This window comes from Chelonoidis abingdonii, chromosome 3, assembly GCF_003597395.2.
Source record: "Chelonoidis abingdonii isolate Lonesome George chromosome 3, CheloAbing_2.0, whole genome shotgun sequence".
Taxonomy (NCBI): domain Eukaryota; kingdom Metazoa; phylum Chordata; order Testudines; family Testudinidae; genus Chelonoidis; species Chelonoidis abingdonii.
Window position 1 is genome coordinate 163,006,861 of NC_133771.1, and position 26,305 is coordinate 163,033,165.

Here is a 26,305-nt window from a genome sequence, read left to right on the forward strand (position 1 = left end):
TTAAATGAATTTACTAAAATTAACTTTTTGCAAACAAATCTTTATTTTCTCCAAATTCTACATGTATTATGTACATGTAATGGGGGGCGGGGAGGAGAGGGGTGAAGGGCTGTGTGCAGTGGTGGGTTGTTGTTGTTTTTTTTTAATCATTTTTTGGCTTTGTTTTTCAATTTGGAGGAATTAATTTCTGTTGCTAATTTTGGCTGGGTTAGCTTAGTCACACTTTGAAAAATGAAGAATTGGTCTGCTTAGAAAACTACTGAAACAGTCTTTAAGTCTTCATGGACTTTTTTTTTTTTTTTTGGACATTTGAGATCAATGAGACTGCCTGTCTGACTAATGCTTTGTCGGTGTACGCTCTAGAGCCGGAGTGGCCAACTTATGGTGCCAGAGCCACATGCGGCTCTTCAGAGGTTAATATGCAGCTCCTTGTATAGGCATCTACTCTGGGGCTGGAGCTACAGGCACCAACTTTCCAGTGTGCCAGGGGGTGTTCACTGCTCAACCCCAATTTTGCCGTGGGCCTTGCTCTCATTCCTGCCCCCTCTCCTGAGCCTGCAGTGCCCTCACTCCTCTCCTCTCCCCCTCCCCACCCAGCCTCCTGCATGCCATGAAACAGCTGATCTGGAGGTGTGAGGAGGGAGGGGGAGGTGATGATTGGCAGGGCTGCCAGTGGGTGGGAGGTACTGGGGGCAGGGTGGGGGAGCTGAGGTGGCAGGGACTGCTGACGTATTACTGTAGCTCTTTGGCAATGTACATTGGTAAATTCTGGCTCCTTCTCAGGCTCAGGTTTTCCACCCCTGCTCTAGAAATATAATTATAGAATATTAGAGTTAGAAGAGATCTCAAGAGATCATCCAGTGCAACCCCTTGCTCAAAGCAGGACCAACCCCAACTAACCCTGTATCTTATTGAATGCTCCATATGAGAGACACTTTAGAGTTACTTTAACATATTAGCTGCTCCAGCATGGAATGTCCATGCTGCCACATGAGTAAATCCATTGCTTGCATACAAAAAGCCTGAAGGAAACTTGTTTTGTAGGTTCTGTTGAAGTACTCTGAGAGTGATATTGCCATGACAACACTGAATAGCCTTCATACACCAATATTTGTGTCTTTCTTTGCATTTGCACAAATAGAGCCTGCAAGGGCGAGGGTTTTTTTTTAAGTGGTAGATAAAATATCATCAGTTTGTTTAATCATCATGATAAGAGCGGATGAGCAGATCTTGTGCCTGGGCTAGGGAATGTCCATGGTTGTTTTGTAACCTTTGGAGAAAAACTAGTTCCCGTGTTTTACGATGTCAGGACAGAGAGAGAGAATGGAATTCAAATAAACTTGTTCCTTTTCAGTCTGATGCACAGAAGCTAATAACTGGAAAAAGATCTGTTGGGCTATCCAGTCTGTCTTGCTGCCAAGCAAGATTGTTCCCTATCGTCAATTTCCTAATGCAGTGTCCAGTCTCATTTTTAGAAGTTCTAAGCGATGGGCCTGCTACCAGTTCTGACTGAATTTGTCCTGGGAGAGGGAGATCAATATTATTGACTAGCTCGAACCTGCCTTTTTGTTTTGGCAACAACAAATATCTCCCTGTTCTGATCAATTTAGACACTTACACACATTTAAAGAAACTAATTTTAAAAAGAAGTCCTGGTTTTATCTGCATATGTGATTCATTTCCTCACAGCACAGTTCTGGCATTTAGACTTAAAAAAACAAACAAAAACTCAGAAAAATTCTGCTTACACACAAACATTTTCCATTAAATTAAACGGTGAGCTCGCTCTAAAAATACAGGACCCAAGTCTGCTACCATTTGCTTTATAGTAGTGTACATGGAGTTAATGCTGATTTACTTCAGTTTACGAGGATGATCAGGAACACTACATGCATGAGGATGGGAGACCACTTGCAGACAATACTTCCAAACATCCCTTATCCATGGATGAAATGGGCGCAAATACGTTCTTTCCAAAGCTTTCCTGTCTTCTTCCATGAGCATCTTTTAGTATTCCCTTCCCTACCTCTTCAGATGAAGTCCAGCTTATCTAAGAAAGAGTCCATGTCCACAAACATAAATAACTAGTCATGTATTATTGGTCCAGAAAAGTCCAGCTCATCAATCAGTGCTGCTTGGCTTGTTGAAAGCCACATCAATAATTCGTGTGTGAAAGGCACTTGAGCTGCATCACATCAAGAAGCTTATGATCTGCATAGAATGGGGAGGAAGGGCCTCTTAGAGGCAGTCAGTGGGCAATGTCTTATTAAAAAACTAATCATGATATTATTTGTGTCTCCCCTTCCTAGATCAATACTTCAAGGCCTGCTGAGAAACCATGTGCACAAGAACCCAAGCCCAGATTCACCACTTGATTTCTGCAGGAGATAGGTACCTTGGTACATTATATTCTCCTATGGCCAGCCATGGAGTGTCTCTCTCTGAACTCTGTTCTGTGTAGCTGGCTAGATACAAACAATCCTCCCCAATCTGCAATTAGATTAATTTGCTTTACAAGTCAGGCTACTCAGATGAGTTTGCTGAGTTCCGTGGCATCTTATGCCTTATTCACAAGGATTGGTACAGCAAGCAGGGATCTGAGAAAATGTTCACAAATCCCCACAGTTCTATGAATGCCAGCACTGTGTAGGGCATTATCATGAGCCTGTGTTCATTATTGGTTAGCCTCTGGGCTTAGAGTTTCACTCGCAGTGGAGATCAGAAACAATTGCGTGTGACATAAGTGACCAGTCACATGCTACAGCTAATGAGTCACTAAAGTGAACAATTGATGAACACCCCATAGGCTGAATTTAATTCATCAAATTATCAGGTGAAAATTATAGTTCATGATATTTGCAGGAGTTGGGATCAGTTGATGAATGATTCTTAAATAGAAAAGAGTAAAATTGGCATATCATTTGTAATGGATAATTCAACCAACTTTACTCCCCCAGGGCAAGGTCCTCATATTCTCCTGGTGTGCTATTTACATGAGGATATGTTGTGATGTATTAACGCTGTAATGCAAACACCATCCTCTTGCTATATGAACATCACCACAAGGCAGCTTCATTGCACCACAACATCACACTCCAGCAAAGGGCTTGTGCCTCCGTCTGGGCTCTCACCCAGGAAACTTTGACAGGCCAGACTTTCAAACATGCAGTTGCATGCAAATGCACACTCTATACATACAACTTTGAGTTGATTTTGTACAGAAGTGCTCACTTGAATGGGCAAACACAGAGTTGGTGCATGCAAAACTAACAGTACAGGTAATGACTTGGAGCAAATCCACCCCCCCTCTTCTGTGATTGTGGGGAAGTGGCCTGGTTCTGCTCAACATAACAGGACAAGCTAAGACCCTGTCCATCATAGTTCTGAGTCCTCTGTGCTCAATGTACTTTGTTTACTTTTAAGTACACTGTGTCAATAACAGAGAGAGAGGCAGAAAGAATTCCATCACAGCTTCTTTTTAAACATCAGATTTTTTTTTTGTTATAATTCTGTTGCCCGAGGAAGGCTCACATCAGATGCAGCTTCTGCATTTCAAAGTTCCTGCTTTTTTTTTTTTTTTTAAGCTCAACTTTCCAGCTGGGTTGACATGGAAATCAAGTGTCTTTGCCCAAAGTCATACAACAAGTCACTGGCTCACTGGCAACAAGAACTCAGGAGCCTTCTGCTGCTTCCTAGTCCCCTTTTCTCTAAGCATCAGCCCAGACTGCCTCCTGTTTCATCTCTGTTACCTATGAGCACAGCACACTGTCTCCGTGGGCAGGTGGTTGCGGTTGTTCGACAGTGTATTAGAGCACAGGCGTGTCACAGCATGCTGGGAACTCTTCTCCTTTGTTTGTACAGGATTGAGGTGACTCCTTACCAACAATGTAGAGCCATATCGCTGCCTTAGCAGTACATGGTAAGAGTCATCCACTGGGAGAATGAAGAAAATGCATTTAGATAGTTACAGGAAATCTAAGTAGCGGATGCATAATAATTTAGAATGTAAATACTGGAGCACAGCAATTCTCATGCTGTGGTCCATGGGGAGGAGGCTGGTGACATAATGCTGGTGCATTTTCCTTGTTTCCGGCTGCTAAATTGCACTAAATATTTTCCTAATGTTATTCTTTTAAGTTAATGGGGCTATGTTCTTTGTACTCCAGGAAGATCAGAGGTGTCAGAAAGGAGAGAGTTGCCACTTAGTCTTGTGTCTGCTTTAATCTAGGGTATGTCAGCATCTCAGTCACACTTCTGACTGCAGCATATAGACCTAGCTAGCTTAGGTACCAATTGCAGCAAAGCTGTGGCCACACGGACTTCAGCAGAGGCTGTACTAGCCTGCCCAGAGCCCCAAGTTTGTACTTCTAGACCCTGCTTCTGTGGCTTCCCTATTATTGGTACCCAAGCTAGCTAGATCAAAGATAGCTGACGTATGTCTACATTCTGCAGCCACACCTATGACTGCAGTGTAAGCGTAAGAGACATCCTTAGAGTGAAATCTGGCCCTGTTGAAGTTAATGGGAGTTTTGCCATTGACTTCCAGTGGGGCCAGGATTTCACCCTTAATGCACAGTTACCCTATGTAAGAAGATCTCCCACACCCCTTGTGCTAACTTTTCCGAAAGTGATTCAGTGAAGAAGGCACTAGTAATGGTTCCACTTTGGATCTGAGGAGGAGAACAAGAATCTATGAAGGCAGCAAAGGGCACAAACACAATGAGGGCTCCTCACCTCTGTTGCAGTGAAGCAAATCTTTCCATCCATTGATAAATTGCGAAATACACCTAGGGAGAACAAAGACAGCTTCACTTCAATAGGAAGAGGTGGGAGGAGCTTGTAATATATAAGAACAAAGTTGTTTTCATTCTGGAACAGCCCAGTTTCATCTAGTCCAGTATTCTGTTTCCTTCACTGACTGATGCCTGAAGATTCACAGGGAGACCAGATGTCCCAGTTTTATAAGGACAGTCCCAATATTCAGGGCTGTCTGATATAGGTGCCTTTCACCCCCATTCCCCCCCAGCCCCTGTGCTGATTTTTCACACTTGCTCTCTGGTCATCCTAAGTATGACACATACATAATACATACATACATACACATACATACATACATAATACATCTCACAATGGGGTGAGAGGGAAATTCCGCCCCCCTCCCCAACATCCACTGGCACCTGGTGATCACAGTATTTTCAGAAGCAACTCACGTAATCATTAAGTCCTGCACACTTATCAACTAGTAACTGCAGGTGCTGTCTCGATTCATATAGCTGTCTCGATTCAAAACTAAAGGTGGTCAAACTTTTTCCAACAAAAGGTTTGGCTGTAGGAAAATGTTGACTGGAACCTTTTTTTTTTTTTTTTTTTTTTAAATTGCCACTTTGTTCAGATTCAAAATGAAAACAAACTTTAAAATCCTGGTATTTCCTATGACAGGTCTAATTCCTGCCCAACTGTAATCAAAACATCTTTTGACCCCCTTCCCTCCCCCCGCCCCCCGCCCAAAAAAAAGGCTGGTTGGAAGATTCAGAATCATAGAAACGTAGGGCTAGAAAGGACCACAAAAGGTCATCTAGTCCAGTGGCTCTCAACCTTTTTTTGGGCCCAGGATTCATCTGTAAACTTTGATGGCCTATTGTTACTTAGTAAATAGCTTTAGTATCAAAAGATTATGGCTTACTAAATATTTCTTACCCACAATATATAATATGCATGAAAGTAAAAAGTATTGAAGAAGTACACTGCATATACCAGAGTGTGGATTCCTGCCCAGGGGGGCTGGCTGAGGTTGGCTCCTCCAAGCTTGCAGCATTGATCACTCAAATTTTGGCCAGCCCAGTCCCTTGTCATCATAACAGAGAGAGAGTTGGGCCAAACCTAAACAGCGCTGTGACTCAGTGCATCAGGTCACAACACCTGGGGTAGGTTAAGGGTGCAACCATACTGTAACCTGGTTTCCTGACATGATTGTATCAATGTAGATCAGATCTAGGTGTCTTCCTAGGAACAATGTGCAGCGCTAGTGTTTCCTACTTTAGGCAAAAAATGAGTCACTGGTGATTTCTCTATCCCCATTTAAATATGGCTTGGAAGTAGAAGCTGCTTCTGGTTTAGGTTGCATCACTCTGGTTATCTTAAGAATATGAGTAACAATTTAATGGGGGCAAATTTTATATTCCCTTCTATATTCCCACCATGAAGGTGAACTGTCTCTTATTCCCATTTGGCTCAGTTATCCTCACCTGAAAAAGCCATGTTCAAATATTTGAAATTTTTGAAAAAAATACATTGTATTAAACTTTCTGGAAAACAATAATTGAAAGACCTGAGGGCATTTTTAGGTGCTTGTTAGAGACACCAGTGGAACTTACAGCAATTCATTTCAAAATGGATTTAAGGATCTTTCTACCAGCACTTACTGTGTAAAGGGACTTTTATCAAACCATTCATTTTTTTAAAAAGATGCAAAAATGGACACACTTGTAGCCAGAAGAAATTCCATCCACACTGAAGGATGTTAATCATCTTGGAAATGTCGAGCTTCTAACATTGTTGTTCTATTGCATATGTTTTTTCATTAAGAGTTAAAATTGGAGATTCTCAAACTCTGAGCTGCCTCTGCTACTCAGCCTTGAACTAATGCCTGAAAGCATTATAAGGTATCACTGAGTTTTGAATGACTGTTTCATGTCACCAGAGCCCAGATCCTCCAAGGTATATAGATGGCTAAGGCCCATTGAACTCAATAGGTATGAGGTGCGTAAAAACCCTTGAGGATTTGAACCCAGGATATCAACTGTCCTGTGAGAGGCTTCAAATAACTCCCATGAGAGTCAATGAGGACTGCTCTTATTCTCCAGTAGAAAAGGTCTCTAGAAGCTGCAATTCAGGCTTGTAACTGTTAATCAGAGCTCCTCCTCCTAACCTTAATGACAAGCCTCTTTTGCTGGTCATGAATGCCCCATCCCCTGATGCAGTTGCATGTGCTCCTCTACTCAACAGAGCTTAAATTTCTCCAAACCCCTCTACCCCAAGTTCTGTTGCAGGCTAGAATGCACAACACTGATTAAAGGTGGCAGATGCTGCGTAAGACAGTCAAAGTTTTAAGGCCCAATTTATTTCATGTCTTAGAACATTAGAGGTGGAAGGGACCTCAGGAGGTCATTTAGTCCAACCCCCTGCTCAAAACAGGACCAATCCTTCCTTTTTTTTTTGGTCCCAGATCCCTAAATGGTCCCCTCAAGGACTGAACTCACAAACCTGGATTTAGCAAGCCAATGCTCAAACCACTGAGCTATCTCTTCCCCCAGAACCCAAACCCCATGCCTCCAGCAATGGAAAGTCCAGTGGGGTGGGAGAAGGGGACAGCAGTGCGTGTTGCACACTACTTCCATGCCACTATGGGTCCAGAGTCCGCTAGGGCAGCACACACAGGGGTGGGGCCAGATCAGCTAAGAAATGCACTGAATCAGAACACCTCTTGGGCTGATGGGGCTCTGATGTAGCCATGCTTGGAAAACCTGTTCTCTTCTGGCATCGTCTTCAAAGGGCGTCATCCACAGCAATCCTGCCAGTTGCTCTCTCTCGCCATTGAATCTCCCATTAAAGGATAGCTGCTCGCATGGGTGAATCTGGCCCTGCATCTGGTAAATTAGTGTCAAGTCCCCAAAAGGCAGAGGGACACTGACCTAGCCCAGTTCCTGCATTGTAGCAGATTCAGTCTTTCCAAACTATTCCCTATAGATAGGCATCTTTCCCTGGTTCTCAGCATCTCCAGCAAAGACAATGAATTCCCTACACTGGCAGGCAGCCAGTGCCATTAAGTGCACTGTCCTTAACCTGTAGTTCTAAGGATATTGTGATATGTGGTTGATGCAGTGTAAGCCCATATTGTCCATGTTCTGAGACCCCCACAGGACTCTAGCTAGCCAGGAGCATCACTTACTTGCCATGGTTTTGAGACGGATCATGCAGCATACAAAATCGGGGAAACAGATTCTCATGGAGGAATCACTGTATCTCAGAGCTGTCAGATGGAGGAGCTGGTCATCGATAGCCAGGCCTATGAGCAAGAGTCAGAAAGAGCAGCGAACATTCTAGCAACAGGAAGAAGCAAGGTCCAGCCATAGTCTGAAATGGTGGGGAACTAAGGCGGTTACATATGCCCATTTTATACACCCACCAAAAGACCCCCCCATCCCTGCTTAATGTCCCCTAAGATGGTAACTCCCTCCTTGAGGGCCCTCAAAAATAAAATCTAGTCAAAATCCTTTCCCAGCCTCAAGTTTGGAGATTGTGTTCACTTTGTATATGTGAGCAAGAATATCAGGAGTAAAGCAACTAATCCCATTCCCCTTTGTTAATGCATCACAGGCAGTGGACATGTAAAAAGTGCACTGACTAAAGCCTTAAATGCATAGGACCTGGCTATGCTCCGGATCTCCTTGAGCCCAGACTTGTTGAAATCTGCCTTCAAGACATCTAGGCACCGTCCAAGGATCCCACCATCCCATCTTAAACTGGTAAGTGGTCAGGAGTTTGGTGTGGGCAGTCCTGGAGTATGGCATGTCCTTGCCCCTGAAATCCATCTCTGTCAATGTCTCTCCATCCTTCAAAAATACCCTTACCTTTTAATTGCAAAGGCATGCATGAGTGTATGCACTTGTTGGCCCTAGAGAGGTTGCCTTTCCTTACTCCCTACCCTCTGCCCTTTCTTTATCCTTGTGCTCAGATCCCTTTGGCTGGCTTTGTTAAAGCTTTAAGAGAGTGGCTTTTCATTTTAACTGGATGGAAATTATTCCATTACATCACTGAGCATCCCAAGCACTTCATTAGGTTGATGCTTATGAAGAGCTGGGACCAGTTCCTCATCTGGTTTAGAAGAGCACTGAAGACAGTGGAGCTGTGTGGATTTACACCAGCAGAGGATCTGGCTTATTATCCTTCTAAACATTAAGGCCTCAATTAAGATTAAGCTCCTGCTTTGCTGAATAGTGATGGACTTCAGTAAAATGTTTCAATACATGCTTAATTGGGGCCTATATTTAGCTGCATTCTTGGGGTGAATTAGACCATTGTATGCTATTGCTGGGTCTGATAATTCTCCTTCCTCTTCCTCTTCCCCCCCCCCACCAGGTAAGAAAAATCCATGCGGGGGGCGGGGGGGAGGCAGTCTCTTGGGGAGAAGAATCTGGCCTGTGCTGTATAGTGTGGGAGGAGGCAAGGTGCTGGGGTGAGTGGATGGATGTGGGTGTGGGTGTGTCTCCCCTTCTAAAACTGCTTAGAGGGTACAATGTGCTGAATTTGCCATTTTTTAATATTCCCTGTTTATCCCTTCAGTATCTGTATGTGTGCAATCTTCCTCTGTATTTTATACTGTCGTGCCTTTATTACAACAGTGATACATTTCAGATCCCTGAACTCAGAGTTGCTTGCTACACCCTGATGACGCATCAGGAATTTCAGTCTGTACAGGCCATGTTATATCTTCCTCCTGAAAAAAATCCACCAACTTTGTGGCTTCCATTGATTACGTTTTGCCTAGAGTTCCCCATAGGAGAAAAATTTATATTCTATTGGCAAATGCAACTTAAAAAGCCATTTAGCTAAATGGAAGGATCTCTAATGTAGATTTGTTGGACAGGCGCTTCCTCTGGGATATCCTATCGCATATGCAAAATGTAACCAGATATAACTAAACAAATTCAATCAAGCAACAGAAACTGGATTGCTTGCTTAAAATTGCAGCACTAGTCTAACCAACAGAGGTCAGTCAAACTAAATAAAAGGTCGTTCAACGCAGCTTTCTCCTGTACAACCAGTCACAGCCCTGGAGAGAGACTGAACTAGTGGCTGTTAAAACTTCCTTGCTCCTTTCCCCTACCAGGTGCTTCAAGAGAGAGCACGTCAGGGAGTGAGATAGAAATTAACTCGTTCTTTGGCCTGTTTGCTGAGCCTTATTGACCTTCCCACCACTTGGCAAATATCCATCATCAGCACCAGCTCAACAATGTTCCACTCCATTCCTGTGCTGCAGGACCACTCAGCAGGGGAAATGGCCTCTTCCTCAGACATTCTCTTTGGCTTGGTTACACGGGGAATGGATAGTGATCACTTTGTCCTTGTGAGATGCATTACTCACAGATAGGAGCAGGAGCTCACTAGATCTTCCATACAATCCCTCCACCCTCATCTTTCCAACACTCTCCTCATAGCACAGCTGAACATACCTGCTGTCTGTATTGCATTTTTCAAATCAGAGACGTCCAGGAATCCAGAACCGGTTCCCTCCACCCTCCTGAAAATGTCCTGGAAACCATTTTGAAAGAATTCAGCTTCTTACTTTTAAGCCAACATCAGTGGCCCAAACTTGTGCTATGACCTAGCATGTTGGCCACTTGCCAATGCATTTCACTTTCTCCTTAATGAATTAGCTTAGTGGAAACTCAGTGCATCATCTGATAGGGGGACTAGAATAAGACAGACGACTTTCCAGAAAGAACAGCTGGGTGATCCTTGCTCCTGGACTGAGGGAGCTTACTGATGGGGGCAGTGAGGGATTGATGTAATGCTCCTTCAGAGCATTGGCCTGGCCTAGTGCACTGAGACAGAGGGAGAAAGAAGACAGAGGGGAGCACTGATCACCTTGGGATATCCCCCTGCCAACAACGGCATTGATGTGGAACTGCAGGGTAAACATGTCTGAATGGTTATAGAGTTGTGACCTTTTGTGTATATCCCCTGCACTGTTTTACTTGTTCAGACCAAAGCTTGTATCTCCATGACTCTGCCAACACAAAGAGCCCATCAATAATGACTCAACTGAGAGAATAGTTGCAGAACTAACTTCTGTGGCATTAGGTGGGGTGACATCCTTCTATACACTCCATATTCTAAATACAATAGGCTGTGTACTCAGCTCTATTGACTTGAATAGGGCTATGCCCACTTATACAACAGATGAGGATCTGGCTCAGTATGTTTAGCTTGGCCAAAAACCATCCTGTGAGATACTAACCACCACCAAATGGTGGTAGGCTATAAATCGCAAGCATGGAGAACAGTTGTTCAGGATAGCCCAAACAGATCTAACAGGTGAAACCAAGGAACGTTGACTGTACCAGAATGTCTTTCCTAATTCTGGGGTCCCTTTCTCTGTCCTAGAGTCTCTTAAAGGAAGTGGGGGAGGGGGAGAAGGAGCGCTGTTACAGTATTTGCATTGTTTAGAAAAGGTAACAGACAAGCAAAGTCTGTATTGGCCGAGGAGCATGGGCTTTCCATGGATTGTATTATCCTGTGCAATGTGCTTGGCTACCATGAAATAGGGCAATAGCCTTTCACACAAACATAGGGTGGATAATAGGACGACAAATAGGTAATCCAGTCTAAGTGCTTGTACTCTCCAGGGATACTCACCATCTTGCTACTGCATATGAGCAACCACAGTCCCACTGACCTGTAGGATTTTTCCTGTGTGTGTAAGTGCAGGACTGGGACCTAACAGCTTCTCTAACCTACTCCTCAGGATCTGCCGTAAGGGCAGAGCACTTAATCCTTGCCAGAGCTGTTCTTACCAGTCAGAACATTTGCCGGGGGCCTCTCAATCCAATATTTGAACTCCCTACTTTTGAATTATAAGCCAGGTGCTTTATCTACTAAGCGTCAGCGCCTTTGTTGCGGTCTTTCCACCCCGCATTATTTTAATTTCATAGTATCTGCATCCCCTTGATTAAAAATGCAGCACTAGCTGAGAAAATGGGTTCCTGATAGCTCACATGTACCTTGTACTTAGCAAGGAGTTTCCAGAGGTGCTTAAATTCTTGCAGGGAGAGTCTTCCATTAGACTTGAGCTGCATGTGTGGTTAAGGCTTAAATGTTTAGTGGGCACTAATCTTGGGTTTCCTAGGAGCAGGATGCCATTTAGGCCAGGGCTTGCCTCACCGAAAAGCAGATGCAGGAAGGCCCCGCCTCATGCTCACCATGGGCCCTGCTAAAGGTATCCTGCGGCCATGAAGGTTGGAACATCAGACTTTAAGCTGGGGAAAGCTAAGGTTTTCCATGCTCTGCGCAGGAGTGGGAGGAGCTACAGAGTGCACAAAATAAATGTGACAAACTAAATATAACTGAAGGCCATTAAGCAGCAAAGTTATATGGTGCCTTTTGCAGCAAGGGATCATGAGGCTATAACTCCAGTGTATGTATGGCCCTATGGCAATGCAGCCACCTTTGGGGAGGAGTAAAAGATGCTGTGGTCTAGCCCCCGCCAATACCCCTGCTTGGGACCCACAGGCATTACCTGTAGCTAGATTCTGGGTATGGCTAAACTGCACTGAACTTGATTGTAGCACAGGTAGGCACATCTGGGCTGGCTTTAATGTAGCCAGCACTGATAACAGTAGATGTGGTGGCATGGGCTTGAGGGTGGGCTAACTGCACATGTAGGTAACTTAGGTGGTTAGCCTATGCTGCCACAGCTACACTGTTAGCTTTAATCTAGCTATTGTTACCCCTGCTAACTCAGGTATGCCTCTCTATCTCTTCTCTGAATGTACTGGGGTAGTGAACAGGCTTGAGATGGGAGGGGAAGATAGAGCCTCCTCAGCATAAGACGTAGAGTAGTCATAGCCCCATTAGTGGTATTAGATAGCCCCCAAGATCCCCATGGATCTACCTTCTGTTGCACCCTGCTCCTACACTGGCACAAGGCATTTAGATGTAATGCTGACCGCCCTCTCCACCCCAGTCGTCAGCAGGTGGGCTCAAACCCGGGACCGCTGAAGCTTAGTGCCTGAGCCTCTACTGCATGAGCTTAAAGCCAGCTGGCTGTTAGCTAAGGCTGTGGAGTAGACCTCTCTCAGTGCCACTAGCTGGGCCAAAACACCACACCCAGAAGATGTGGGGGTTACACACACAGTATCTTCCTGAAGGAGGTATAATATCTAACCCTGCGTGTCCTCCCATAGTGCTCTGTTCTCTGCAGGTGAGGCTGCCTCTGGCCCTGCCTCTCTCACAGCACCATGGCTGTGGCTGCCACAGCCCTGAGAAAGCAAAGCCCCTTACAGTGAAATAAGAGTAAGTGGGTGGTGCTGCCCTCAAACTTGGCTGAAAGAGGCTCCTCTGGTCTTTAAAGGCCAGTATAGGTCACACTGTATGGGGGTGGCTACCAATGTAGTGAATGGAAAAAAAAAATCTTCAGTAAAAATGGAATGGGGGTGGGTGAGAAAAGTAGCTGTGTCAGCACCCTCCATGTGTCCTGAATTCTGTGCCTGTTTAGATGGCAAGAGGGTGTAGTAACAGGAAAGCTGGAAAGAAGGCAACTGGCTACTGGTCATTTTTATTCATTTGCTGCAATCTGTAATGGTCTGGCACTATCTCAGAGTTATTCCAAGGCCTGGAACAAAAAGACAGCACGAGAGCATGCAGCGGGGAGAATTTATGTTTTCATCAAGGAGTGCTCTTGTTTTACAATGGCCAGCAATGCATTTCCAGTGTTGTCTTGTTAACAGTTGGAGGACTATGCCATCCATCTAACTAGAAGAGGTACACACCAAAGGATGAAAAGTTTGCCAGGCTTGCGCCTGTGATTCAGCAGTGACACACTGCTGCTGGCCATTCCAGTCCTGGCTGATGTCAGAGGGAAGGCAATCATAGCTTCATTGTTCTTGACATAAATCCAGAGCAGCAGCAGGGGCGACTCCAGGCACCAGCACGCCAAGTGTGTGCCTGGGGCAGCAAGCCACGGGGGGGTGCTCTGCTGGTCGCCACGAGGGTGGCAGGCAGGTTGCCTTTGGCAGCATGCCTCCAGAGGGTCCACTGGTCCCGCGGCTTCAGCAGACCTCCCACAGGCTGCCGCCGAATTCGCGGGACTGGGGACCTCCTGCAGGCAAGCCACCGAAGGCAGCCTGCCTGCCGTGCTTGAGGCCACAAAATACCTAGAGCCACCCCTGAGCAGCGGGCTTGGAGTTCCAGTTCATAGGCAAGCCAAGGTTGGCAACCTTAGAGGAAGGATGGGAAGAAGTAGTGTTAGGTTGAGCTATCCAGTGGATCTTACTGAAATCCAGCATCATCCTCTGGAAGCTGTGCAATGTCCAGGACTGGGGCCAAGGCTTGTTAACCACAGTGCATGGAGAGTTCAGAAGAAGAGGACAATGTAATTAATAGAATAGGTTTTAAAGTAACTAGGGAAGGGCCTACAGCACCCAGTGAGCTCCTGACAGCAGATTCCACCCCCCGAGGGAGTGTGCATGACAAAGCCCTGCATACATTGTGGGAAAATTATTTGATGCACGTGGCCAATATTTATTTGCAGGTAGTCCCAGGGGGAAGCTCAGCTGAGCCATAACTGAAGGAAAGGATGGGCTTCACGGGGGAGGTGGGCGAGTTTAGTGCCTTTGCTGAAAGGATACATCCATCAGAGCTAAAATGCCTCTGCATGACTCGAAGCAGAATCCTCCGCCCGGGCTGGCCATCCAATCTATAAGAATTGATAAAACAAAAGTGATCAGACAAAGAACAAAAGGCGCCCTGGGTTAGGTCTCTACCTCCAGAGAGCAGGGCCCCAACCAGGTCACTGTTGGGATGTGGATCTTAGTCAAGCCCCGAGTGGCCCATATCACTAGAGGGACGGAGGGAGGGGTGTGTGTGAGAGACACTTCTCCAAATGGACCCCTTCTGAGGGATGTCATTCAGCAGCAACCCAATAGGTCCCATACAAATTTGGTGATAGCTCTCCTCTATTGTTGTTTGACCCCCTCCTTTTCAGTCTCTGTCACATGCTGCACCCAATATTTGAGAGGTAGGGGAGTGATGAAGGCCAGGACTAGACTTCCACCAGGGAGTGTTGCAGGTGGGCATTGAGTTGACCTGGCAGAGCTGTGAGAGAGGTAAGGACTGGGATAAAGGGGGTGCTGCATGTCCGGTTGGAGAGGACCTGTGACTGGATCCCATAAAAAAGCAAGTGTGCAGCCTAAGCAGAGCTGTGTGGTGCTCTAGGCCTGGACCAGCAGGGCACTCCGCAGGTCAGGGCTGTGTGGGGACCCAGGACTGGAAAAACAAAGGTGCTGCTGGTCCCAGTAGAGAGCACTTAGAGGCACAGGGGCGTGCCAAAGTTCAGCAGCATGAGCTGCAGCAGCCTCACTGCTGTCTGTATGCTCAATGTGCTAGGAAAGGCTAAGTGCTGACCTGGATTGGAGCTGGGCTGTTTCACATCTTCCTACATGTGAACATTAATTTTTTAAATAAAAATTAAGCATAAAGGGAATCCCAGAGAGGCTTTTTCAATTCATCAGAGGTCTACCAATCCTGCTGAGCGTTTTCCCAGGACCATTAGAGTTGGTTAGATCTACGGCTCCATGTAGTTCACACTCGATCCAGGGTAGGAAAACACCATTAACTGGATCCAAAAGAGCTTTACCTTTCAGGAACACTTCATTGAGGAGCCTTTGCAGCTGTGAGGCATTGATGTCTGAACCCTAATGCAGAACAAAGCACATGAGTTTTTAAGCACCAGTCTTCCTTACTCTCACCCCTTTCCTTATTCTCCACTTGCTTACACCATTGCGAATCAGGAGTAAATCCACTCATGATAGTCAAGTTACACAGCTGCAAATCTGGTGTGAGCTCAGAATCAGACCACCTGAGTCTCTGAGCCATGCTTTCTTTTTAGAACAATAATTTGTGCTGTCCATGAAAGGGTCTTGAAGTGCTTTATAAGCATTCCCATCATTGCTATGCGCAGAGCAGTATTATCATCCCCAGTGTTGTACAGAAGGACGACTCTCTTAGGGAAACCCAAACCTGAGAGATGTTAAGGTCCCACAAGAAGACCGTGCTTGAGCTAGGAATGGAACTCAGGTCGCCTGACTCCCTATCCTATGGTTTAGCTACATGACCATCCTTCCTGCCTGACTATTTTTATTTTAACTGTGAATTATTTGTTATGGAGAAGCTGGTCCATCTAAAGGGGTAGCTGATTCCTAGAGCCACAGGGTCAGTGTCTCTGTATTGGCTGACCCATGCTCAGCATAAGTCTGAAGGCCTGAAGGAGAGTAGGGGAAAGGCATTGTTTAGCCCCGTGTCCCTGGGGTGGCTGGGCACCGGTAAGGTTCCTGGGATAAGTTAGAGCAGTCTGAAGTCTGCTTTATCTTGTGCCAGCTGTCAGCAATCTTCAGGGGTTGTTGCCAGAAATAAGCTGATGCAGGAGCACAGTAGCACCCCCCCCACACACACACACCACTTTTCTGGCCATGAGACATAAGAGCTGATACACTGCATTTACACTACTGTACATTTTTGCACTGGTGCAAGCTAGTGAGAATCAGGCTCCTTGTCTCCTGCTCTACATTGATGCTGTAGCTCTCAGCTGCCGGACTCATGAGTCATGTAAAATCTTCCTGCCCTGCCCCTACCACTCCTCAAGGCCCTCCAGGGCATTCTGTGTGACAGACTGTGTCATTTTTCACCTTTATGCATCGATATAACTATTAACTGTGAGAGGTCTATTGTGTAAAGGCTTTTGGCAGTGATTTTTCTCTTGACTAAGTCAAAGAGTTCTTTTATAATAGTTTATTAAACCATTAAGAGCATCTCCTGTGAACACACACAGCTTGGCTCAGAGAAAGCTGGGAATCAATTACTCAAATGCTGACTGATGTCTGCTTTCCAAATCCAGCAAGTGCAAACTGGAAACAGTTCTGATCAGAGGGAAAAAATATGCAAGGATTATTTCTAATTGCTTGTTTAAATAAACTCCAAACAATCATCCCCTAATATAGTGAGCCGTCCATTCTATTCCAGCTCTCTCTCCCACTTTTCTGTGGATTGTGGCAGCCAGATCAATGCTGTTTTGAAGGTATCCACTTCAGGAATGATAGGTCCACATTTCCAAAGACATTTTTCTACATGGATTGATAGCAAGACGGGAGATTTTTCTTTTACAACTCCACCTGTCTTTTAATTTTTTCAGTAATCTGCTGTATTCAGGGTACCTGTGTAGCATATCTGAGGAAGACGTTTTCAGAGGAGTTGTCTTGACTCTGCCTGGGTATGTCCTGGATCACAGCAAAACATGTATATACGCAAATTAGTGACAAAAGCCATCGGAGTCAGAGCCAGAACCATATTATTCACATAGCTCTGTAGCTGTGTGCAGCACTTCAGAATGGACAAGGTATATACAACAAAGCATACAGTGCTGCCTCAGAGACCCAGCAGTCTAAAGGCAAGAAGAGATACAATAGTGACCAGGCAGGAAGTGGTATGTGGATGTTATAACTTTGCAGAATGAGGAATTTTGGGGGGAGGAGGGAGGGAGATTCAGAAAGGATTTGAAGAGGGGGTGAGCTTGGCCTTTCTTAAGTGGGAGGATGTTCTCAGCACAGGGAACCATGTGAAGCCAAAAAGTAAGTAAATGGAGGAGTCAGGTGTAGAGAATTTTATGTGGAATATGGGAAATGGGAGGAAATCAGGGCTAGTTTGTCACCTGATGCAAACTAATGTCGCTATATTGAAGCCAATGGCTCCCTGCCATTTTAGACCATTTGAAGAGATGGCCCATAGGCAGGGATAGAGTTGTAGACAGCTTTGGAAGTGGAAGAAATGGGAAGCCAGTGCAGAAATTCAGGAAGAGGAGGGAAGAAGTGATGGGAGCTGCCTGAGAAGAGGAAGATTGCCTAGACAGCAGTGAATTAATACTTTAGGGCCTAATCCAAACACACATGTAGCCTCTGACTCCAATGGGATTACTAAGGGCCACCTACCCATGTGAAGTTTGCAGGATTGGGCACTGTACTTACATATGGCAAAATATAGGTTGTTGGTTAGTGACATTGTTTAAGGAAATTGAAAGTTTGTTAGTGTAGCTGGATAATAGACTAAATAATAGGTTTCTCTCTCCATAACAGGGCTTAATAGCTGACTGGAAAATAAATGACTAAGAAAGGGCTTGAGTCGCTCACTTACAACATTATCTTCAAAGAAGTCATCCCGGTTTACATTACTGTGAGAAAGCAGAATCAGGTGCAACCCAATCTCCAAAGTACAAGAGGACTGTACTGTTGAATGCACCATCACGGGTGAGTCATAGTTCACAAAGAGAGAATTCTGCAGCTGGATTGACAATTATACTGTGCTTGGGCTGTACTTATCTAGGCCTGATTCTGAGCTCCTGCTAGTTTAAGAAGTGTAATTCCATTGACTTCTATGGGGTTACACTAGTACAAACCAGAGAATTCAGAATCAGGCCTAGACTCTTGCAAAGAACAATTGTGTCACCCAGTCTGACAGACAATCAGCTTTCCACAGATCCCTGCCTTATATTAGATGGACGAATCCCTGTGTGGAAAGGGGAGAGAATGCCATGCTGGGGAGTGTGATAGTGCTAATGTCTAGAGTGGAGCGAATGAGTGATTACTGAGTTTGGTGGCCCAATTAAAATGAATCAGATGAAAAAATGTCGTGGAAATATTTTGTTTTTTCTCACTAAAATGAAAACACAAAAATTTTGTTTCTAGTCAAATGATAGGTTACATTTACTTTTCATGTGATTTTTACCTTTTTTTTTTTTACAAAAATTAAATCTAGCTATATTTCAAAATGAATCGTCATTTCAAAATGGAAAGCTACACCATTTCAACTTTTTCAATCTTCCCTACCCTTTGTTGTCCAAAACTAGTTATTGAATTTGACTGGAATTCACAAATAGTTTCAGGAGACCCTAAAATTTAACTCAGCTCTACTGCTGACAGCGATTTACTTGATGAAAATGCAAATTAAAGATTAAGGACCTATTTCTGAAACTGTCCCTTACATAGACAGGTTACTTATTCTGTGAGTACTCCCTCTCATAGTTCAGTACGAAGGTGGCAGAGCTGTGCCCAGAGACGTAAGAACAGCCATACTGGGTCAGACCAAGGGTCCATCTAGCCCAGTATCCTATCTTCAAACAGTGCCCAATGCCACGTGCCCCAGAGGAAATGAAGAGAGTAGGTAACCATCACATGTCACCCTGTTGCCCATTCCCAGCTTCTGTCAAACAGAGGCTAGGGAAATCATCCCTGTCCATCCTGGCTAATAGCAATTGAAGTATCTATCTTCCATGAAACTATCTAATTCTTTTTTGAACCCTGTTATAGTTTTGGCCTTCACAATATCCTCTGGCAAGGAGTTCCACAGGTTGACTGGGCATTGTGTGAAAAAATACTTCCTTTTGTTTGTTTTAAACCTGGTGCCTATTTAATTTGGTGATCCCTAGTTCTTGTGTTATGAGAAGGAATAAATAACACTTCCTGATTTACCTTCTCCACTGCAGTCATGATTTTATAGACGTCTATCATATTCTCCCTTAGTCGTCTCTTTTCCAAGCTGAAAAGACTCAGTCTTTTCAATCTCTCCTCATATGCAAGCTGTTCCATACCCCTAATCATTTTTGTGACCCTTTACTGAACCTTATCCAATTCCAGTATATCCTTTTTAAGATGGGGCAACCACATCTGCACACATTATTCAAGATGTGGGTGTCCCATGGATTTATAGAGGCAATATGTTATTTTCTGATTTGAGGCAGGTGGCAGAAAAAAGGCAACAGCCAGGGTGGGGTGGGGAGAGGAGGGTTGCAGCAAAGAGACTGGTTGGTGGCTGGTGCCAGGAGATACATAATGTTGATTCACACACGTCCAGCATCTAAGTCATTTTTCACGTGTTCCTACCTTTGGCATCGCTGGGCTGATCCTGCTTTTCAGGTCCCTATAAAACACCACAAGAGTCACATCAGAAAAAGACAACCTTCTAAGCATTTATTTGCAGAAGGTAGGTAGGGTTGTGTGTGTGTGTGCGTGTGACAAAGAGAACTCTAAGAATGCTTATGAATCCCAATCACCCTGTGATTGTGCTGACACTTTTCAGGTGTTTTGGTTCAGAAACAGGCCTTTGAACTCTGTCTAATCATCCCTGCTGCATTAGTAAGCACAGTGGACCTGATTCTCTGCTCACACTGGTTTCAAACTGTTTCAAAAAGTTCACTGACTTCTCTGGAATCACTCTTGATTTACACCATTGTAGGGGAGAGGAGAATCCAGGGCTGTGTGCAACAGCAGGACTAGTTTGGCAGCGCTTTTCACCACCAGGAGGCACTAGGGGGTCTGTATCCACAGTCAGCTCTTACATGAGCAAAAGCTCGTGGTTACCTTAAATTGAGCTGTAACATTATGAAATGTCTTTAATTTTCCTTTAGCATGTGAATACAAGATGAACATTGATAAAAAGGCAAGAGGATACCTGAGGATATTTAAAGGCAAATTTAAAACAGAGCACACATTTATAGCCAACATAAAATTAACGTGTGGCCCTCACTGCCATGGGATGTTACTGAGGCAAATACAGTTGCAACTCCTAACATTCCAGTTTTGCCTTAGATGAAGGAACAAGCTCAGCTCAGGCTTTGCAGCATTCCCTATGAAACCCTGTGCTTGTTATAGGGCAGCAGTTCCCAGACTGGGGTCCAGTGGCCCCTAGGATGAGCTACCTGGTCAAATGATGATAGCTGCTCCTCCACTTTTCCAGCTGCTACCCTTACTGTCCATGAGAAGTAACTTACTACTCAGCTAGAGAAAGCCTAGCCCAGTGGCTAGGGCACCAGCCAAGGACCCAGCAGACCTGAGTGCAACCCCCTGCTCTGCCACAGAGTTCCTGTGTGACTGCAGCGAAGTCACTCAGTCTACCTGTGCCTTAGTTCCCCCATGTAACATGGGGATAATAGCACTGCCCTACCTTGCAGGGACATTGCAAGGATAAAGACTGTGAAGCACTTTGAGAGCGACTGCCGGAAAGTGCTATATAAGAGCTAGATACTATAACTACTGTACTCCCAGGATTTGAATGAGACTGTGTGTGGAGGACGTTACTACTGAACCCCAGTAAGACTGGCAGAATCCCGCTCGCTGGAAGAAGCTCAAAACACATTGGCTCAGACTGTGATTCCCTTATTCACAGGGATGGGCAGTTACTCACATGAACAATCCCGGTGAAGTCAAGCTAGCTGTTCCAGAAAGAAGCAATTGCTGTAGTTGGCTTGGGGATGCTTTGCAATGACAAATGAGAGGGCATGTGTCCACAAGACAATATCCTTAATTAAGCCGTGGGCCATGCTATACAAAAGTCGTGGAACCCCACTATAGGGTAGACTGAAAATACCAAGGCAATGCCACTGTGCAATATTACCTAAGGAAATTTTGTCAAGGGTGAATGCTGTGGCTTAGAATTTTTTTTAATGAAGACTAGCCATTTCTATGAAAACATCTGCATTTATGCTGACTAGGATAAAATGTATATCCTGTGTCCCCAAACCTACAATCTTATACTTGTGGGTGGAACCGTACATCTGTGTAGAGTCCATTGCAATTAATGGATCTGTGCAACAAGTCCGCCCACATGGAACAGACATCAGGCTCTTGGATTGTAAACTCCTTGGATGTCTTTGCATACACCTAATGCAATGGGGATCTGATCCTGACTGGGGCCTATTGGTGCGACAGCAATATAAATATTCAAGAACTACTAATACAAGCCATCAACCTTCCTTTCTCAGAGCAAGCGTCCATCCCAAGCTGGAGGGAAGTCTCCCAAACATGTATAGCATAGTATTGCTCTTTTTGGTGCTCTATAGGGGATACTCTGTTCTGAATCATTACTGGACTAGATGCTTCTAAATAGACCCTTCCTCTGTTCAGCTATGGCAATTCCTGCGTACCCATCTGTGTGCCCAGTCTAAACTCCTAGCATCCCTGCCAATACACTCGTTATTAACCTCTCTCTTTGCAATAAACTTCCATAAAACATTAAAATAAAACACCACATTAATGGCCCTGGTCTTAGATGTTCAAAGACAACCCTGGAAGCTGGAAACAGGTACATATAAACAGTATGTAGAATGATCTTACTCATTGGAGTCTTGACGCCTCAGGAAGATTCGTAGGAGGAATTCAGCCTCTTGGCCTTCTTCTGATGTGGCTGGAACAATAGCATAGATCCCGGGGCTCAAGTAAAAGTAATTGGTGACATCTCGGGTTGACATGTTGAAACCGTACTTCAAAACTTTGGATTTATACTGAGAGAAAAATGCAACTGGCAATCTGTCCCTCAGGCCCTGGAACTGAAGGAAATGATTAATTGTACCATGGCAATCCTCTATTCCCACAGCCCCTTTCATCCACAAAGATCTGAAATAGCTTTTTATATTCAATCCTGCGTATATGGGAATCATTTCACTCACCACTGCAATGCAATCATCTCTGGGGTGGAACATGGCAGTTAATAATGCACAGCAGTGCTATGCAGCAGTTAGGGAAGTGAAAAAGAGCTGGGAGAATTTTAGGTGTGTGGAGTGTAGTTAGTTGATCTGAAATGTGCCAAGAGAGTGGGGTAATAGCCTAATTCCTGTGAAAATTTCCTTGGGGTATGTCATGTACATGAGTGCTCAGAGCCCCGGTTAAATATTTCATCCAGAAGATAGCGTCTTTAGCAGCAGTTCCATCCTTGCATCAATTCTCATAAGAAAATAATGTAGCCTGATCTTTCTTTGGTTATTCCAATACTTTTGCTGAGATGAAACAATAAATATAATGTAACAAGTGTTACTATGATGACATGTAAAGATAGCGTAATAAAAACCCCTTACTAAACAAATTCCCTCAAATACATTGGAGTGTATAAATTCCATTTAGAATAGCTATACAGTGTGACACAGTTATTTATGAGCCATGCTTTTGGGAGAAAATAGTATAAATCTGCTATCTTTGGGGAGGGGGAAAGACTGTGTGCTTGTCTAGACAAGCAGTTAGAGCACAACAAGCTGGTGTGTAAATCTACACAGCAATGGCTTGCTGTGCACTAACAATCTGCCTGAACCCTACTACCACACACTAAAAGTTCCCTAGTGCACTTTCATCTACCCCGCTTTGAAATGGGAGTAGGTGAAAGTGCACTAGGAAATGTCCAGTGTGTGATACCATGGTCCGCATGGACAGTTAGTTACAGAGCAGGCTAGTGTGAGGTAGATTTACACCCCAGCTTGCTGCAAAATGAGTGCTCATCCAGACAAGCCATGTTATAGAGGACATGGGAGCTGTCTGGACTGCAAGGCGTTAGGGGACAGATCCACAGTTGGCGGATGCTGAAATCAATGGAGGTGTCATTTGGCATCTGGGTCTTATTCTGAATTCTTGCTGGTGGAAAGTGGAAGTGACTCCCATTTACATTACTTAAGGTAAAACTGATTATGACACCAGAATCCGACTCTAGATACTTACCCAGCTGTATCACACAACATTAACCCTCCATGTCTGTCTATATATACCCTGCACAGCAGTTCTGTTATACTGCCAACACATAACATCCAGTCTGCTTCAGAGTGGAGATATGATTCGTCCCACAGTGTATCGAGAGATTAATAATGATATTGCTGCTTTGTTCTGGGAGCGAACGTTAGTACATGCTATAGTCAGACCCAGTGCCAATGTAAACTCCTTAGGCCAGTCTATGTGGGAAAGCTTTTTCAGGATAACCTAAAGAGTGAATCTAAACCAATATACTTATAACAGTATACACCCTGATGTAGACACACTTATTCTGGTATAAGAGTGTTCAGATGGGGGATTATATTCCAGTATAACTAGTAAAACCTTTCTGTGTAGACACACAGCCTTGCACAGTTCTGTTACTGCCCCTTGCTAATGACTTGTAGCAACCTCGCTTCAATTCTTGAGCTTCCCATTATAAAGACCTACAGTATATCAGAATTCTGAGGTGTACCAGTATTCATGCTTGAGCTAGATTTCTGATAAGATCTGAGCCATAGGCAAATGTCCACTGGAGACTATAATAGGCTGTTTGGGGAATAGGGTGACCAGATGTCCTGATTTTATAGGGACAGTCCCGATTTTTGCATCTTTTTCTTATATAGGCTCCTATTACCCCCCACTCCCATCCCGATTTTTCACACTCACTGTCTGGTCATCCCATTGGGGAGGCACAGCTTTCCCTATCTGGCCCTCTATACCATTTGGCAACCCCAATGTGGCCCTCAGGCCAAAAAGTTTGCCCACCCCTGATATAAAAACACACAATTATTTGAGTTGATCAGATTGTTCTGTTTTTTAATGAAAACATCGATTGAAAATTCAATTTCTGATGGTTCCACTCCCCCATCCAGCTCTGGTAATTATGGATCAATCAAAGAAAAAGAAAAGAAAATGCACATACCTCGGGTTCAACCTGAGGGGAAGAAAGGGGAAAAAGCAGATTTTAAATATAAAATAAGCATGTAGCTGATCTAAAGCTCTGTTCTCTATTCCAACTCCCCTAGTTAGACAAAAATTTCCTTGGTACTGTTATCTAATGTCAAAGCTGTTAGTTCACGAAAGTCCCTCCACTTCTTATCACCTCCTCTTCCCTCAGCCACACTGAATGGCAGCTGATCATGTGTCTCTGAAGACAGAGTTCAGCCCTTAATCTCAATGCAGAGGCAAAAAACAACCCCCCCTCAACCCAAAGTGTTATTCTTGCCTCCATACCAGCGGATGCTGCTTACCCTGAAGATCAAAAAGCCGGTGAACGATATTTGTGCATCTGGCATATTATTGACAGGTTTTCGCATCAATGACACCACCACATTATAGGTTTTCAGGTCAGGTTCCTCCACTTCGACAAAGTACTGGGGGTTCCTCGAAAATGCACCTGCTGTGAAATTATTAGTAGCAATAGTAGGTAGCAGTACATAGCAGTCAAAGGCCCCTGCCAAAATCAGGACCCCATTGTGCCAGCTGCTATACATACACATAGTGAGAGATTGTCTCTGCTCCAGAGAGCTTACAGCTGAACCAGACAAAGACCAAGTGCAGGAGGAAGGAAGTGTTACTATCCCCAGTTTAGAGATGATGAGCTGAGGCACAGAGAGACTAAGTAACTGGCCAGTGGTCACCCAACAAAGCCGTGGCAGAGTCAGAAATTTAACCCAGATCACCTCAGTCTCAAACCCAGGGCCTTAACCACAATCCCATCCATTCTTAAGCCAGTAAAGGCAGTTTCTATTAAAACCCACGCAGACAAGAATAATCTAGTGGAGGAGAGGATTGTGGCTTAGAGGTCATAGCTGCACAACCATGAAAAGGAGGAGGTCCAAATAAATTCTCCCCTTTTCCCAGAGGGCTATTATTCACCATGAAAAATATAGGGTTTCAGTAGCAATGATGCAGATCTGAAGATAAGGCCTTTTGGAGACCAGTCAGACGATGGAGCCAGTGTTTTGGTTAGTGATAAGTAATGGCCTCGAGGAAAGAGAGCTGGGCTGACGTGTGCATTTTCAAGATGGACACGCAAGAGCTCTCTCTTAAGCTCTCTCTTAAGACAGAATAGACTTAATCACAGGGGCAAACACTTGATTGTGTTGGTTTGGGCTTCAGAGATGACGGTTTGCTGACGAGTGATTGTACTTTGCATTACGGCATGTTCAGTCACGAACTATATTAGAAGGTTGATGGCAAAATATACGTCCACGGAAAGTGGTCTCCTCCTACCCACTGCCAATAGAGTACATCCAGCCATCCGACAGCCACAAGCACTGACGTGTTCATGGACTCTTAACACAGCCATGTCTATCAGTCTCACACTGTGATGAAAGTATCTCATTCTGTTCTTTACAATACGTTGACAAATTGTAATCAGTGTTACTAGGAGACTGAGGCCTGTCTATTGCTGAATAATGGAACAGCAATGAAGATAAAAGAACCCTTTCTTGATCACAAGATGCTCTCATAGACTAAAATAACAAAACCGAGTAAGAGGTGCAACAGCAAAAAAATACTGAAGCTCGACACAACTGAACAATCAGGGCACAGGCAGCAACGCTGATGGCCTCATCTACCCAAAAGACTGTCCTACTGCAATAGAGCTTTGGGATTCTAGTCAATTAATTCCACATGTATATATGTTCTGTAATATTATTTCTTTGCAAAACAGGCTGGCTTCTCGCCAGCTCAGACTCTCTAGCCCATCCTAGGCCTAGGTCAGCCAGGCCCAATATAATGGACCAGTGAGTTTTGATCTAAGAGAGTACAGGGTTTTTAAATCATCAATTTTGACTCAGCGGCCAGTGCTGCTTCCTCAGTTCTGCCTGTTTTGTTTGGAGTTAAGTGCAAGGGTGGAAAACATCAAGCTCAACAATTTTTAATCAATACTTTTGCTAATCCAGTCCTCAGAGTGGCTTATTATTTGTGTGTGTGTGTGTGTGTGTGTGTGTGTGTGTGTGTGTGTG

The 26,305-nt window shown here is 44.5% G+C and overlaps 1 protein-coding gene across 1 annotated transcript in view; it reads right to left on the bottom strand.

The window, feature by feature from the left end:
* Positions 1-3,592: 3,592 nt before the first annotated feature.
* CAPN13 (calpain 13) overlaps positions 3,593-26,305 on the bottom strand; it is a 59,422-nt gene continuing 36,709 nt past the window's right edge. The window contains exons 11-22 of the mRNA XM_075063453.1: positions 24,584-24,729; positions 24,256-24,267; positions 21,936-22,147; positions 19,707-19,743; positions 16,989-17,051; positions 15,416-15,473; positions 14,409-14,476; positions 11,784-11,852; positions 10,233-10,311; positions 7,949-8,065; positions 4,735-4,787; positions 3,593-3,933 (exon numbers count right to left, since the gene is read on the bottom strand). Of these exons, the coding sequence (XP_074919554.1) occupies positions 3,907-3,933; positions 4,735-4,787; positions 7,949-8,065; positions 10,233-10,311; positions 11,784-11,852; positions 14,409-14,476; positions 15,416-15,473; positions 16,989-17,051; positions 19,707-19,743; positions 21,936-22,147; positions 24,256-24,267; positions 24,584-24,729 (941 nt within the window). The 3' untranslated portion in view covers positions 3,593-3,906. The remainder of the gene's footprint in view (positions 3,934-4,734; positions 4,788-7,948; positions 8,066-10,232; positions 10,312-11,783; positions 11,853-14,408; positions 14,477-15,415; positions 15,474-16,988; positions 17,052-19,706; positions 19,744-21,935; positions 22,148-24,255; positions 24,268-24,583; positions 24,730-26,305) is intronic.